The 12,911-nt window shown below is 31.9% G+C and overlaps 1 protein-coding gene across 1 annotated transcript in view; it reads left to right on the top strand.

Annotated features, from left to right (window-relative positions):
• The window catches only part of LOC135931025 (endosome/lysosome-associated apoptosis and autophagy regulator family member 2-like), a 29,069-nt gene extending 17,172 nt beyond the window's left edge, over window positions 1–11,897 (top strand). Inside the window, exons 10-23 of the mRNA XM_065467878.1 lie at window positions 1,953–2,057; window positions 3,768–4,039; window positions 5,505–5,803; window positions 6,137–6,259; window positions 6,343–6,759; window positions 7,052–7,274; window positions 7,346–7,451; window positions 7,862–8,032; window positions 8,109–8,327; window positions 8,433–8,568; window positions 9,950–10,121; window positions 10,361–10,443; window positions 10,712–11,036; window positions 11,409–11,897. Coding sequence (XP_065323950.1) covers window positions 1,953–2,057; window positions 3,768–4,039; window positions 5,505–5,803; window positions 6,137–6,259; window positions 6,343–6,759; window positions 7,052–7,274; window positions 7,346–7,451; window positions 7,862–8,032; window positions 8,109–8,327; window positions 8,433–8,568; window positions 9,950–10,121; window positions 10,361–10,443; window positions 10,712–11,036; window positions 11,409–11,633 — 2,876 coding nt within the window. The 3' untranslated portion in view covers window positions 11,634–11,897. The remainder of the gene's footprint in view (window positions 1–1,952; window positions 2,058–3,767; window positions 4,040–5,504; window positions 5,804–6,136; window positions 6,260–6,342; window positions 6,760–7,051; window positions 7,275–7,345; window positions 7,452–7,861; window positions 8,033–8,108; window positions 8,328–8,432; window positions 8,569–9,949; window positions 10,122–10,360; window positions 10,444–10,711; window positions 11,037–11,408) is intronic.
• Window positions 11,898–12,911: the final 1,014 nt, after the last annotated feature.

Here is a 12,911-nt window from a genome sequence, read left to right as displayed (position 1 = left end):
CTCTTTTCGACCCTGCAATCTTGAAGATCATGCCCTATTAGCTTCCCTCAACCAAGGTTCAGGACATGAATACTTGGATGCCATTTCCTCTAAAAATCTCGAACTTTCAAATCAAGAATTCAGTTTTGCTGTAGCCATTCGCTTAAATATAGCAGCCTCAGTTTCATATAAGTGCGCCAAGTGCAAAAAGCCAGTAAGTTAAACTGGTCGTCATTGCCTCCAATGCATCTTTAGCAATGGACGCTCAATCCAGCATAACAGAACAGATACAATGCTCTCATAAAACGAGCTTTACAGTCCGCAGGCTTTCCTTCTACTTTAGAACCTCCAGGTCTCTTTACGGATGGGACGACCCGATGAAATTACACAAATTCCTTGGGAGAATGGCCTATTTCTAGCTTGGGACTTCTCCTGCGTTGACTCCCTCTCATCCTCTAACATCAATAAGGACATTTTAAAATATACCGAAGATTTTAAAACAAATAAATATGTGGATATTCCAGATGAGTATAAATTCGTACCAGTTGTCACGACAACCTTATCAGGCTCTTAGCCTAATTAAAAAGATTGGCGGAGCCTTAAGAACTAAATCAGGAAACCCAAAAGAAGGCGTCTACTTACGTCAACGCCTAGTCAGATTATAAAATCTAATTTCACACGGTTCATTCCCCGAGGAGCCCGATTAATATATATTTTCTTCATCTTCCCTAAATTATTTAACCCCCCCCCCCCCCCTCCCATCCCTTCTTCCTCGATAATCATTTGCAATTTCCATTATATCTATTATTATACTTTGTATTATGAAGTCTTTGTTTGTTAAATTTCTTGAATTTTCTAAAATTATGTTTTGGATATGATTTTATTTTTATATCAACATAGCACATAGGTAATTATATAATTTATTTCTCTTTTTAGAATTAATATGTTTTTTTTTAAAAAAATTTCTATATTTTTTTAAAATCAATAAATACAAACAATTTATAAAGTATTTTTAGGGAATATATAAAATATTACATATAATCATAAAAATTGTCATATAGTTTGTTTATGATATAAAAATTATGTCAAATAAATTGATATATTTGAAAATTCTTGCAAGAAACAAGGCTCTCATATTTTTTATTTGTACAATATTTTTTTTACGATCAAAAAATATACTGAATTTTTCTTTATTTAAATAAATTCGGACCTGGCCGGGTTAGCAAATAATTTATATTTCGGGTCGGGCTTTTCGGGAAAAATAAAAAAAATTTTGTTCGAATCCGGGCTGGGCATGACAACTTTTTTAAAAATCTAGGCTGGGCTTGAAAAATTAGGTCCAATGCAGATCACTAATGGGAACCCTATTATTATGTATGGCATCATTATATAAAATTTGAAAAACCCTTTTAGACCAACACGTTAAATCTCTATTTTGGAAATGGAAGGTTCAGAATTGGTTTGTATAATTCAAGTTGCTCATCGATGACCACGAATGACTGCCATCAATTTCTCAAAAAACAAATATTTAGTATACTACCCTTTGACCCAGAACTAGGAAAAAGGGGATATATTGATCAATTAGAAATAATTAGCACATTATTAAAATTTGTTTATATATTCATTTTTTTTTTGTGTAAAACACTGCAAGTTGGTTAAAAAATATAATCAAAGATATCTTATAGATGATAATGATCTATATAACAAGAAACTTAAGGAGTCTAAGGGAAAAAAAATTGGTAAAGGAGGTAGGGGGTGAAGGGCTAGAAATATCTTACATAATAAATTTAATCTTGTCAATCATTTTAAAATAAAAATTTCCAAAGGTTCGGGCCGAATATCAGTTCTTCGGACCGGATTTTTCCACTTCACTGAAACTACAACAAATAGCAAAAAATTTTAAGTTTTGAAAAATATATTCAAGAATAAATCTGCAATTATTTTTTTCTCTTCCATATTATTCACATGATAAGAATATCAAAAATGTCCTGCTGGAACCATTCCTAGGTACGGTTTTTACTACGACAAATGGTTTACTATGCCCCCTTACTTAAACGCTTTTTGCTATACGCTCACAGGTATTTTATTTTATTATATATATATATATATATAAAGTCGTAATTTAATATTCGCCCCCTCTGAGGGATTATATCGCGAAGGACGGACTAGGAAACGGGTCAAAGCTAAGAACCATGTCGAAATGCCCAGCTAACCCTAACGAAAGTGGTAGCTTTTGTTAGATGGCTCGATTTCGCCCAAGTTTAAGTTAAAATTTTATCCAAAATAATATTATCCAAGCCTCGAGATTTCGTTAATAGATGCCTAAACCTTTCCGCCATCTACTAGCAAAGTTTTCGGGCTTGCATAATATTTTTTTGGCTAAAATATTGGGTAAGCCGTTTATCAACTTTAGGAAAGTACCACTATTTTTTTTTAAACCTTGATATTATTTCAAAATGCTGTTATTGTGATTCATTTAGGAGGAATTGATTTAGCGGTTTAATTTTTTCTTCTTATTTATCACTTATTAACGGGGTTTGGATAAGATCAACCAGGAAGGAAAGAAAGAAAGAAACCATCTCATTTTATAAAAGTCCAAATTCAAAATTCTGCAAATTAAATTATCATGATAAGAACAAAAAAAAGGTAAAAATTAGAATATTATATAATATGTTATTAATGGAGGCTTTTTTCGAAATCAATATATATGCCATTCCTTTACCGATGGCGGAATATTTAAATATGATTAATATGTGTTAGCTGCGACGTGTATTTTCCGGCAATGTGTTATTTTTTTCAACTTTAAATCATTTTTTGAACACGTTTTTTTTTTAAATTTAAGAATCGGATTTTACCAGGAATGTATTCCAACATATGTGAGAACCTACTTCTACATGTTTGAGTACCTACTTCTACATGTTTGAGTACCTACTTCTACATGTTTGAGTACCTACTTCTACATGTATGGGTACCTACTTCTACATGTTTGGGTACCTACTTCTACATGTTTGGGTACCTACTTCTACATGTTTGAGTACCTACTTCTACATGTTTGAGTACCTACTTCTACATGTTTGAGTACCTACTTCTACATGTTTGGGTACCTACTTCTACATGTTTGGGTACCTACTTCTACATGTTTGGGTACCTACTTCTACATGTTTGGGTACCTACTTCTACATGTTTGGGTACCTACTTCTACATGTTTGGGTACCTACTTCTACATGTTTGGGTACTTACTTCTACATGTTTGGGTACCTACTTCTACATGTTTGAGTACCTACTTCTACATGTTTGGGTACCTACTTCTACATGTTTGAGTACCTACTTCTACATGTTTGGGTACCTACTTCTACATGTTTGAGTACCTACTTCTACATGTTTGAGTACCTACTTCTACATGTTTGAGTATCTACTTCTACATGTTTGAGTACCTACTTCTATGAATCCTACAGTTTTTTCACCAACTTTTGAACTTAATATAATTTATATTGGTTTTTCCATAGATTTTTTTTTTACACAAATTATGAATGACTCGAAGGTTAACGGCAAAATTGTCTACAATTCATGAGATAGGTATTCTAAACATGCTGGAATACATTTCAGGTAAAATCAGATTTTTAAATTTAAGCGCTCAAAAAATGACTCAATTGAAAAAAATAACACATCAACGCTAACATATTCCGTATGAATACGGTCCAGAGTTGAAAAATCCTATAAATAAAATTTGAGTCGCGCCAAAACATAATTAAAATACGATCAATATAGTAACACTCATTTTATAAAAGGGAAATGTTCGAGTGAAGAAGGATGGAGGGTTGGAGGGCCAGCAGGATATATTGGCACCTACACAAAATCGCATCCTATCCCTGGCAAGGAGTTTCCGGAAAAAGAAACGACCCAGAGCTACAAATCGGCTTACTTCAAATACTACATGTTATCGGTCGATGCGGCCGTTAAACCAATGCTCCCTTATGGTAGCGTGACCTTTGAATTCGCTATCAGCGCGACGGATGGCGACCAGCGTATTGCTGAGGGCTGCGTGTTATATTTCGTCAAGGTTAATATATATATATTGGTTTTTTAAAAGGTTTGTCTAAAGTCTACCGCCTACCACTGGAAAATAATTTATCGTTTTCTCCGGAGCGTCGAACCTATAGGTTCAATTTCATTCCGGGTTATAGTTGATAACTTTAAAATGGTTTAGTTCCAAATCCAGTTTAAACCAATTTATATCGGTTCATTCCTGTTTCTAAATCCAAATTGATTCGCTCCGGTTTTTATTGAATTTTTTTTTAGAATTAATCATCGTATATATTATTTTCGTTTAACACCTTATAATAATCTTAATAATAGTAATCAATATTAAAAATAAACAACCAAAATCAATAATTGTTGAATTTGAAATTACTTTACGCGCAAGAAATAACAAATCGACTAACGTAACACAAATAACGTATAAATTTCTACCGAATCATTTTAAAATAAATAAGGAATCCATTCATTCCATGTCTAAATCCATCACAATTCTCTTGACTCCTTGAAATTTGGGTGAAATTTTGTACATGTTAGCTGCAATGTGTAGCGCGTTTTTTTTAAAAATTTTAAAAATCTGATTTTAATCAGGTGTATCTTTTATTTTTGGTATAATAATTTTTAAAAAAAATTTAAATTATATTTTTACAAAAAAGTAACTTCTATATTTAAATAAATTCTGGCCAGCAAAACTTTTAAAAATAAATTTCGGGCCGGGCCGGGCTTGAATAATTAGGCCCGATGCAGATCACTAATTAGAATCATCGTTATTTGTAATTCTATATAACTGGGTGATAATCGATGAGCGTAATAATAGGCCATTTCGCATACTTACATCCTTGATATCTAAAAAATAATATTAGAGCAGGGATGCTACAATGTGTACAATGCTTTAGTTACGTGTATCTTAGTTTGTATTTATAAAAGTTTACCAAAATCCCGAGGGCTCCCTCGAAAACCATGTTTTTAATTCGATTTTATATGGAATCCAATAAATATAATTTTGAAAACCGCTATAAAAGGAGTTACACCGGGGCGAAAGTATTTATAACGTTTCACGTTTCTCCTTGCCAAATTTTTTCATAACGGTTATGGCTTAGTTACGGTTCGGAAAACTATAACGTTTTTTTTGTTTGTTTTGCCGTTCGGTTTGGCACAACTGATCAATTTTAATCCGTAGTTGTCATTAGATTCCTGGTAGGAGTGTTTGGAAATAATATAAATTGCTTGGCAAAGACAAAACAAAAAATAATTATATACTTGTATAAAGCAGCACAGTGTCGTCTATCTTCTCTAAACAAATAATGATAGGACTCCCCTATGGAGTAACATATATATCTACCCTCCCCCCTTTCCACCATTCGTCTAGCCCTCAATTGAACCTCCATTTTAATATGTAATAGGGTCACTCTTACTGAACCAAACTAATATGATGAAGTATTGCATTATATAAATCGATCATTATTAATTAATATTGAAAAATTTACCAGACAACTCCCAACAAATTGGCTCAAATTATCAGGAAATGGACGCGGGCCCAATTTTTATCTGAACTCAGTCGTCAGAATACTCATAGATCATCTCACGTGACTGTTAAGCGTAAACCTCGCTTCTACTCTAAAAATTCGCAAAATAGACTCACCTTCGCTTACAAGGTCAAGAGTTCTGCTAACTTTCAGTCATCCATGTTCCCTTCTTTCAGGTGGATTCTGCAAAAACCTTTCGGAGTTTCTATACACCCAAAGAACGCTTCAGGAGAAGGCAGTGAGCTAGAGGGCGATTATTGTAGGTAATGAATGGTTAATTATGTTTGATTTGTTTATAATAGACTTTCTTTATTAGAAACTTTTACTAATAGTTTGGGTCAGTAAAATTTCAATCCTTTTTTAAAAATATTATTTTGTTGGGCTTAAAAATTTGTCTTTAATTAAACTTCAAGAATCATTTGTTAATTTTTTTTTTATCATACTTGGGAGATACCCATTTTCAGGGCTGAAAAATAAATTCTTTTTCTGACCCTGGTTTAATATCGTGGCCAGGTATCCAAAAAATAATTTTAATTGGGCCAGTCTAGCACAACTCCTATTGGTTATTAAAATTTTATAAATAAAAATATGTTTAGTGCCTATATATACACTATAAACATGACGAACGTGGCCTTGGTATATTCAACATCGAAAGAAATTATAAAAGGGGGAGCTGACTCATGTGTCCCTTGTATAACATCTTCGAATCCCGAAAACGAGTAAATTTCTAAAATAAACATAAAATAAAAATAGGAAGATTTAAAAAAAAAAAAAATAATCCCTTTTTTTTGCGCCCCTCTAGGGATATAGACCCCAACTTATGCCTACCCTGTCCCCCGGGACACTTTTATTCCCTCTCTCCCAAACCAAAACCGCCTGTACTTGAGCTGATAAGTAGTCCTATTCTCAATGCGTCCTCTCTCGCCTCCGCGAATAATTCCTCTATAAAGGTTAATGAACACAACGAAACCGGCGATAACGGTAAGAAGATGCATTGCGAACCTTGCCCGGAGGGGACGGTAATAGATTTAGATCATTATTACGGCTCGAATAATAATCCGGGAATGTTGACCGTAGCTGCTTGCAAGTCTTGCGGGGTCGGAACTAAGCCTTCGAAGAATAACGGGTTGCTCCCTAAATGCGTCAGCGATTGCAAATTGCAAGAAAAAGTGGGAAACGGAAATGAAACGGATAGATACGATTTTAGGGCACTTTCCGGGTAAACAAATTTTTAAAAAAAAATTATTTTAAAACATCATTACTTTCTCGTTTTATTTTCTATTCAGTTTTATTAAATTTCGGTAGTTACTATTAACAATAAAATCGATCCTAAAAACAGTCGTGATTCTCAATCTCCATTTTTTTTTTAAAAAAACCCTATTATTCAGATTTTAAATTATTCCCCTAGAAAACATAAACTATTACATATATTATCTTAAAATTTCTCCATTTTAAAAATATGAAATATATTTCCAATTATGGATATAATATTTAATAATGTTATATATAAGGTTGAAATTGGTCGACTCCGAGCCCCTGTTCACATCGGGTGGTACTAAATACCATTACTCCTTCAGCTTCGAACTTTGCCATGATAGCGAATCGATAGACCCTTTATTACCTATCGTTTGTAGCGACGATGAAGATAACGAAGAAGGTAGTGGCACTAATGTCAACGGGAATGACCCTCTTGGTGATCATAGCCAGGGAGACGTGAAAAACGGATATTTTAAGGTTTTTTAACATTTATAAAATTTCCCTAAAGCAAATCCTTTACCTCTAATTATTATTATTTTTTAACCCAGAATTCGCCTTCGGTGTGCCGTTCCATCGTTGTTCCTTACAATTCTTTCGAAATAATTACTGGCAAAAGTCATTTAATTCCTTCGTTGAATGATACTCACAAACATAGTTTTAAAAAAAACATATTTTATTTTACTGCCCAAATAACCATGCACATGGTAAATACTTGCCAGAATGATTTTGCTATCCTAGTAGAAGCAAAGCCAGTAAATTAAAAGCCAGCATATGCCGCATAAAAATTTTCTTTTATCCAGTTCGTAAAATAATTTTATACAAATTGTTCTAGCCTCACCCATAATTTTTTTTTTACCCTTACGATGGAAAAAGTCATAAATTTTGTCTAATTGTTAAGCCTTAAAAAAATTGAGAACAAGCCTATTTGATAAAAATATTTTTGCATAATCTGTCCAGCCTCACCCATATTCTGCCTCTAGCCATAAAACCAATTCCTAAGTACGATACTCTTATCACTTTTACTTTTTTTTCCTGGTGGAATATAATAATTTATGTTGTTAAAGGTAATAACAAAAGAGTTTTATCCGTTAGCCTAGGCGATAAATTGCTAGCAGTGGGAACGGCCAAAGTACCCCTTATCGCTCGAGCTTTGAATGAGGAATTTAAATTTAAGGAGAACAAAACGTCGTTTGCCGGAAAAGATGGTTTCTCTAAACAACTCAGTGCTCAACCTGGTAAATGGCTTTATATATTTATTTTGTTCCTCCCAAATTTTAACGAATTATAACCTCATTCTTTCATTGAATTTAGACAACGTCCATTTCCTATACCGTTCCAACACGCCTACCTTAGCTTGCCCTAATGGCCGATCTACTCTTATAACCCTAATATGCGACATATCCGCCCTTTCCATAACCGCGGAAAAACTGACGCGTCAACGGAAAATCGATTTGAATCCCTTTTTCAACCTCGAGGAGGATAATATATCGCCTACCGAACATATTTACCTGCCCGATGAATGCAAATTAGGTTTCAATAAAAACAATAAATTAATATAAAATGTGGCTTAAAAAATATTATATTTCTCACCGTGTCCTACTTAACGCTATTTAAAAAAAAAATTTATTAATAAAGGAACATGTGATGGTTGCCATTTTAGGATAATGCTTAAAAGTATGCACGCGTGCCCTATATGTTCCGAAAAGGATTTCAGGATCGTGAAGGGCGAATGTTCTAATGGCAAACAAGTTATTTACCGTTATCCCGGAAGGTTTATTATAATTTAAATTTAAAAAAAAATATATTTATTAAAATTAATGAATGCAAATAAATCGGATAGCAGATATTTAAAAAAGGAGTCATTTTAAATTATATGCGTTATACTTATTATAAAATATCAATAATGATAGTAAGATGTGGTGTTGTTACTAGGCCTCGTTTTGAGCCGATTTTTAAAAACGGCTAACTCAATACTTCATCCAGTAAAAATATTCCCCAAGCCTGAACATTTTGCCTCATAGAAGGAACAAAGGTCTAGACATACATTATAGAAATCTTGAGGCTTGCCGTTTTTAAAAATCGCCTCAAAACGAGCCGTTTAAAAACAATAGTTAAATGCTACAGTCCATTTATTACCACCATGATATATATAAGTTATGGAAAACCATTAGGTGTTGTTAAACAACTGGATTTGAGCCGATTTTTTAAAAACGGCTAACTCGATATTTTAACCAGAAAAATATTGACTAAGACACGAGATTTCGTTAACATTAATAATGGTGGGATATTATAATTTTACAATTTTTCTATTCAGTTTTCATCTCATCCTTTCTTAGTCATTTCGCCCAATCTGCTTGTCATAACCTCTTTTCCGAACCAGTTTTATCTCTTCTCAAGTCCCACGTCTACATGAGCGGGGAGTGGTACAGTTTGTTTCCAATTTTTTAAGGGGGGGGGGTTAGCTAAATGTAGTATTAATTTATGGGAGGGGGAGGGAGGTTATCTAATAAATTTTTTAGATAAGATAGGACAAAAACATATTGCTGTAAAAAAAATTATTTTATACTTTTATTATTTTGCTAAACATCGACCAAATTTATATATTGCATACAATCGCAGTCATTATTTTTCAATAAAACTTATCTGGATAATTTTCTGCTATCTTTTTTAAGTGTGATTTAAAAGGGTTAAACATTCTATCAGCGAATTTATATTCGTGACAATATATTATAATAAAGCATTGCATTCATTGTAAATGAGGGTTTTTTTAAATTATTCATGTTCTAAATAATAACTCTTTTACATTGGCAATAGAGTATTGAGAATAAAATATATGAAGGGGACAACATTATAATTAAAAACGTGTAATTTATAATTTGGAAATATCGGCCGCCGAAGGTGGTAAATTTTTATAAAGGGGGTTGGTACAGGTTTTTCTGCTCAACTTTAATGGCCACGGCTCCGGATTAATTTAGTTTTACTATCTTTTTTTTTTCGCTTGTCGAAAATTTCGATTCACGCGCACTCAAAAAAATGGTAAAATATGTCATCCATCGGTGACCCCTTTACGATTAAATTCAAATATATTACAACAAAATAATTAAAACGACACATCATCGAATTATATATTATTTTATTATTTTTTTAAATAGATATTGTAGAACGATTGACGATAATTCCTTCTCTTCCGCCCTGGTTCAATCTTGCTCATCGTTGAATTACAAAGTTTATAATTATTTTTATTCTAAAGTTTCTAATTTGAGCGACCCCCTTCCCTCTTCCTCTAGAACTCAAATAGGGGTGTATTTAGGGAGCTATTACCAAAATTAGATAACATTTCTCCTTATGGATAAAGGAATTAGTTGATTTGGTAATAATTTTTGTAGTATAGAGGAGTATCTACTTAAAGTGTCAAATTAGGTTTATCAATGATTTAATAGGGATTTGGCTGTAATCTTTAGCCTTTTAAAATGATCAATTGTTTTATCAACACATAAGTAAATATGTTGGCATGTAAAGGACCATTTTTAACATGATTTTACTACACATAATTATGTTCAAAGATACGTTTAATAGTATTGACTTCAATGAGTGCCGGTGTGGTCCTGCTTTCGGTATTGTTATTCTTATGGAAGAAGAACCAAAAGTAATGACTAGTTCGTTTCAATATAATATTCTAATGTATAGTATATAAATTTATTTTATTATAGCTTAATTAAGTTTGTATCTTATAAAAATTAATTTCTTATTTATAATTGTAGAGATGAGAAAAATAAATATTCTTGTACTCTGAAGAAATGCTGAATGCATTTAAGAGCGATACTATTTTAATTATACCCTACAATGATATTGTAATTACTAAAGACACCAACATACTTTTAAAAGGTAAATAACATTGAAATTTTATTGCCTAGGCTCGAATACAAGTACACGGCCCTGGTACAAGAGACCACCAACATTAGGACACCTCGTGACGGAAAATTTTCCCTACCTGCCGTGGATTCTTGCGCACTATCGGAGGGAGATACCGACGAACAAAATAGCGGACCCGCGAAAGATACACTGTGGCGACGATTCGTTCAGCGTTTTACCGAAAGAAGTGGTGGCTCCTTTAAAAATGTCGAATTCGTTGGTGATGAGGATGGGATTTCTCTCTTAGACAATAATGATAATGGCGGTGGAGATATACCAACTAGTAGGGATGTCAGGAGAATGTCCAATAACAATATTCGCGGGAAGGTTTTTTTGTAATTTTGATTGTTACATAGTAGGAAAAATACTCGGTAAAAATTGTAACTCGAGCTTGAACACTAGAAATTATCAATTCATAGAACTTCAGTTACAATTTTATTTAACTGTGGATTTTTTTTGACTAAAATAATTATTAAAACTATAAAATTAGCGCACCATTTTTAGCGAATTTTTTAACCACACTAGGAAAATATATATTGCAATTTATCCTATTTATTTAATTTTTCATTCAAAAAAATGTAAATATTTGGCTCGGATTTGATTAGACCCGTCAACGGGGCAAAATTTAAGATGACCTCGTTTGATAAATGAGTTAGCATTCAGAAATTGTAATAAATTTTTTAAAAATATTTTTAAAAGTCCTTTAACAGCAATTCCACCTTCGAAAACATCACCCTGGAAGCCAGAGTATCTGGCAAGGACCACGAAGACAGTTTCGTACAGTTTTCCACGCCCAACCTGTCCATGTCCAACTCGACCCTCAACTCTACTCGAACCACGCAAAACAACAAAAATAATGATTCGTATCTCGCGGGCACGGGAGAAGGCTACGAGGAAGAACGGACAAGTTTAATTAACGCCTAAGATAAATTATTTCCTCCCATAATGTATTGTTTTTTTTTCGCCTTCAAAAAGTGCAATCAATGCTTAAATATATTTATCTCTTCTCCCTCCCATTAACTCTGTAACGGCTAGTTTTATTATAACATTTTCACAACCAACTTATAAAATTCCACGAATTATAGTGTGCGTTTATTTATATTGGATTTATTATATTTCATATTAATTTAAGCTCAAATGAAAGTGTTCTTACTCAAGATACTCCTTTAAACCAAATAAATCTCATAAAATATTCCTATTTTTTTTAATTAAAAAAAATCATTCCATTTTTAGCTATTATCCAATCCATATTTTTTTAAAAAAAATTTTTTCCAAATTATAATTTAAATGTGCAATATATATTTAACATACCTAATGTGTCAAAATAATATTCCCCTACTTAAGTCCAAAAATTTTGCCCGATATTAAGAATATTTTATATCTTTAAAAAAAAATTCCCAGTATTTTTAAGAAGCAATCATCAAAAATAAATACCTTATATAATCACAACAAAACGTGCAATGATAATTTTATTTATTATATTAGTTATTTTTTCTTTTTGAAAAATATTCTAAGTCAAAAGTCAAAAATAATAAAAAACAATTTTTGTTTTGTTTTATACAATAATAATTCTATTTTTAAAAAGAGTTTATTTTATATTACTTAAAAAGAAATGAATGATTTTCTAACTTTATATTAAATTATAAATGTTTATTATTTATATTTTTTATTTCAAAAAGAAATATATGATATTTTTGCACAAATTATATAATTCAAATATCACCCTTGTCAAACAAAATTAATTGTCGACTTAATTTTTAATTTTCGAAATCGTATATTTGTCAAATAATGTTTTTAAATTTTTTAAAATTTATCTTGCATACCAATCATAAACGCGAGTAAGGCTAATGAAAAATATTTAAAAAAAATTTTATTACATTATGTTACATTTTTTAATTTATTTTATAAATCGTCATCGTCGTGAGGATTGGAAAATAAAGTCGTATATTATCGCAGTTAGTGTGATATTTCTTTATGCCGCGTCTTATATCAATAATAAGAATGAATGTCATCAAATGTATCTGTCCAATATATATTTTACTAAAATTAGTAATCAATCTACTTAAAATAACATTAATTCACAAATTTGGGAGGAAATTCAGAATAACTAATTTCGTGAGATAGGATGGGGTGCTATTTAGGGTATTTCAAATTTTTGGCATCTTTAAGGGGAGGCGTTCCCTATAATTTTTTTTTATAATT

Source organism: Gordionus sp. m RMFG-2023, chromosome 1, assembly GCF_954871325.1.
Source record: "Gordionus sp. m RMFG-2023 chromosome 1, tfGorSpeb1-WG-v2, whole genome shotgun sequence".
NCBI lineage: Eukaryota > Metazoa > Nematomorpha > Gordioida > Chordodea > Parachordodidae > Gordionus > Gordionus sp. m RMFG-2023.
This window is presented reverse-complemented; position numbering and strand designations above follow the sequence as displayed.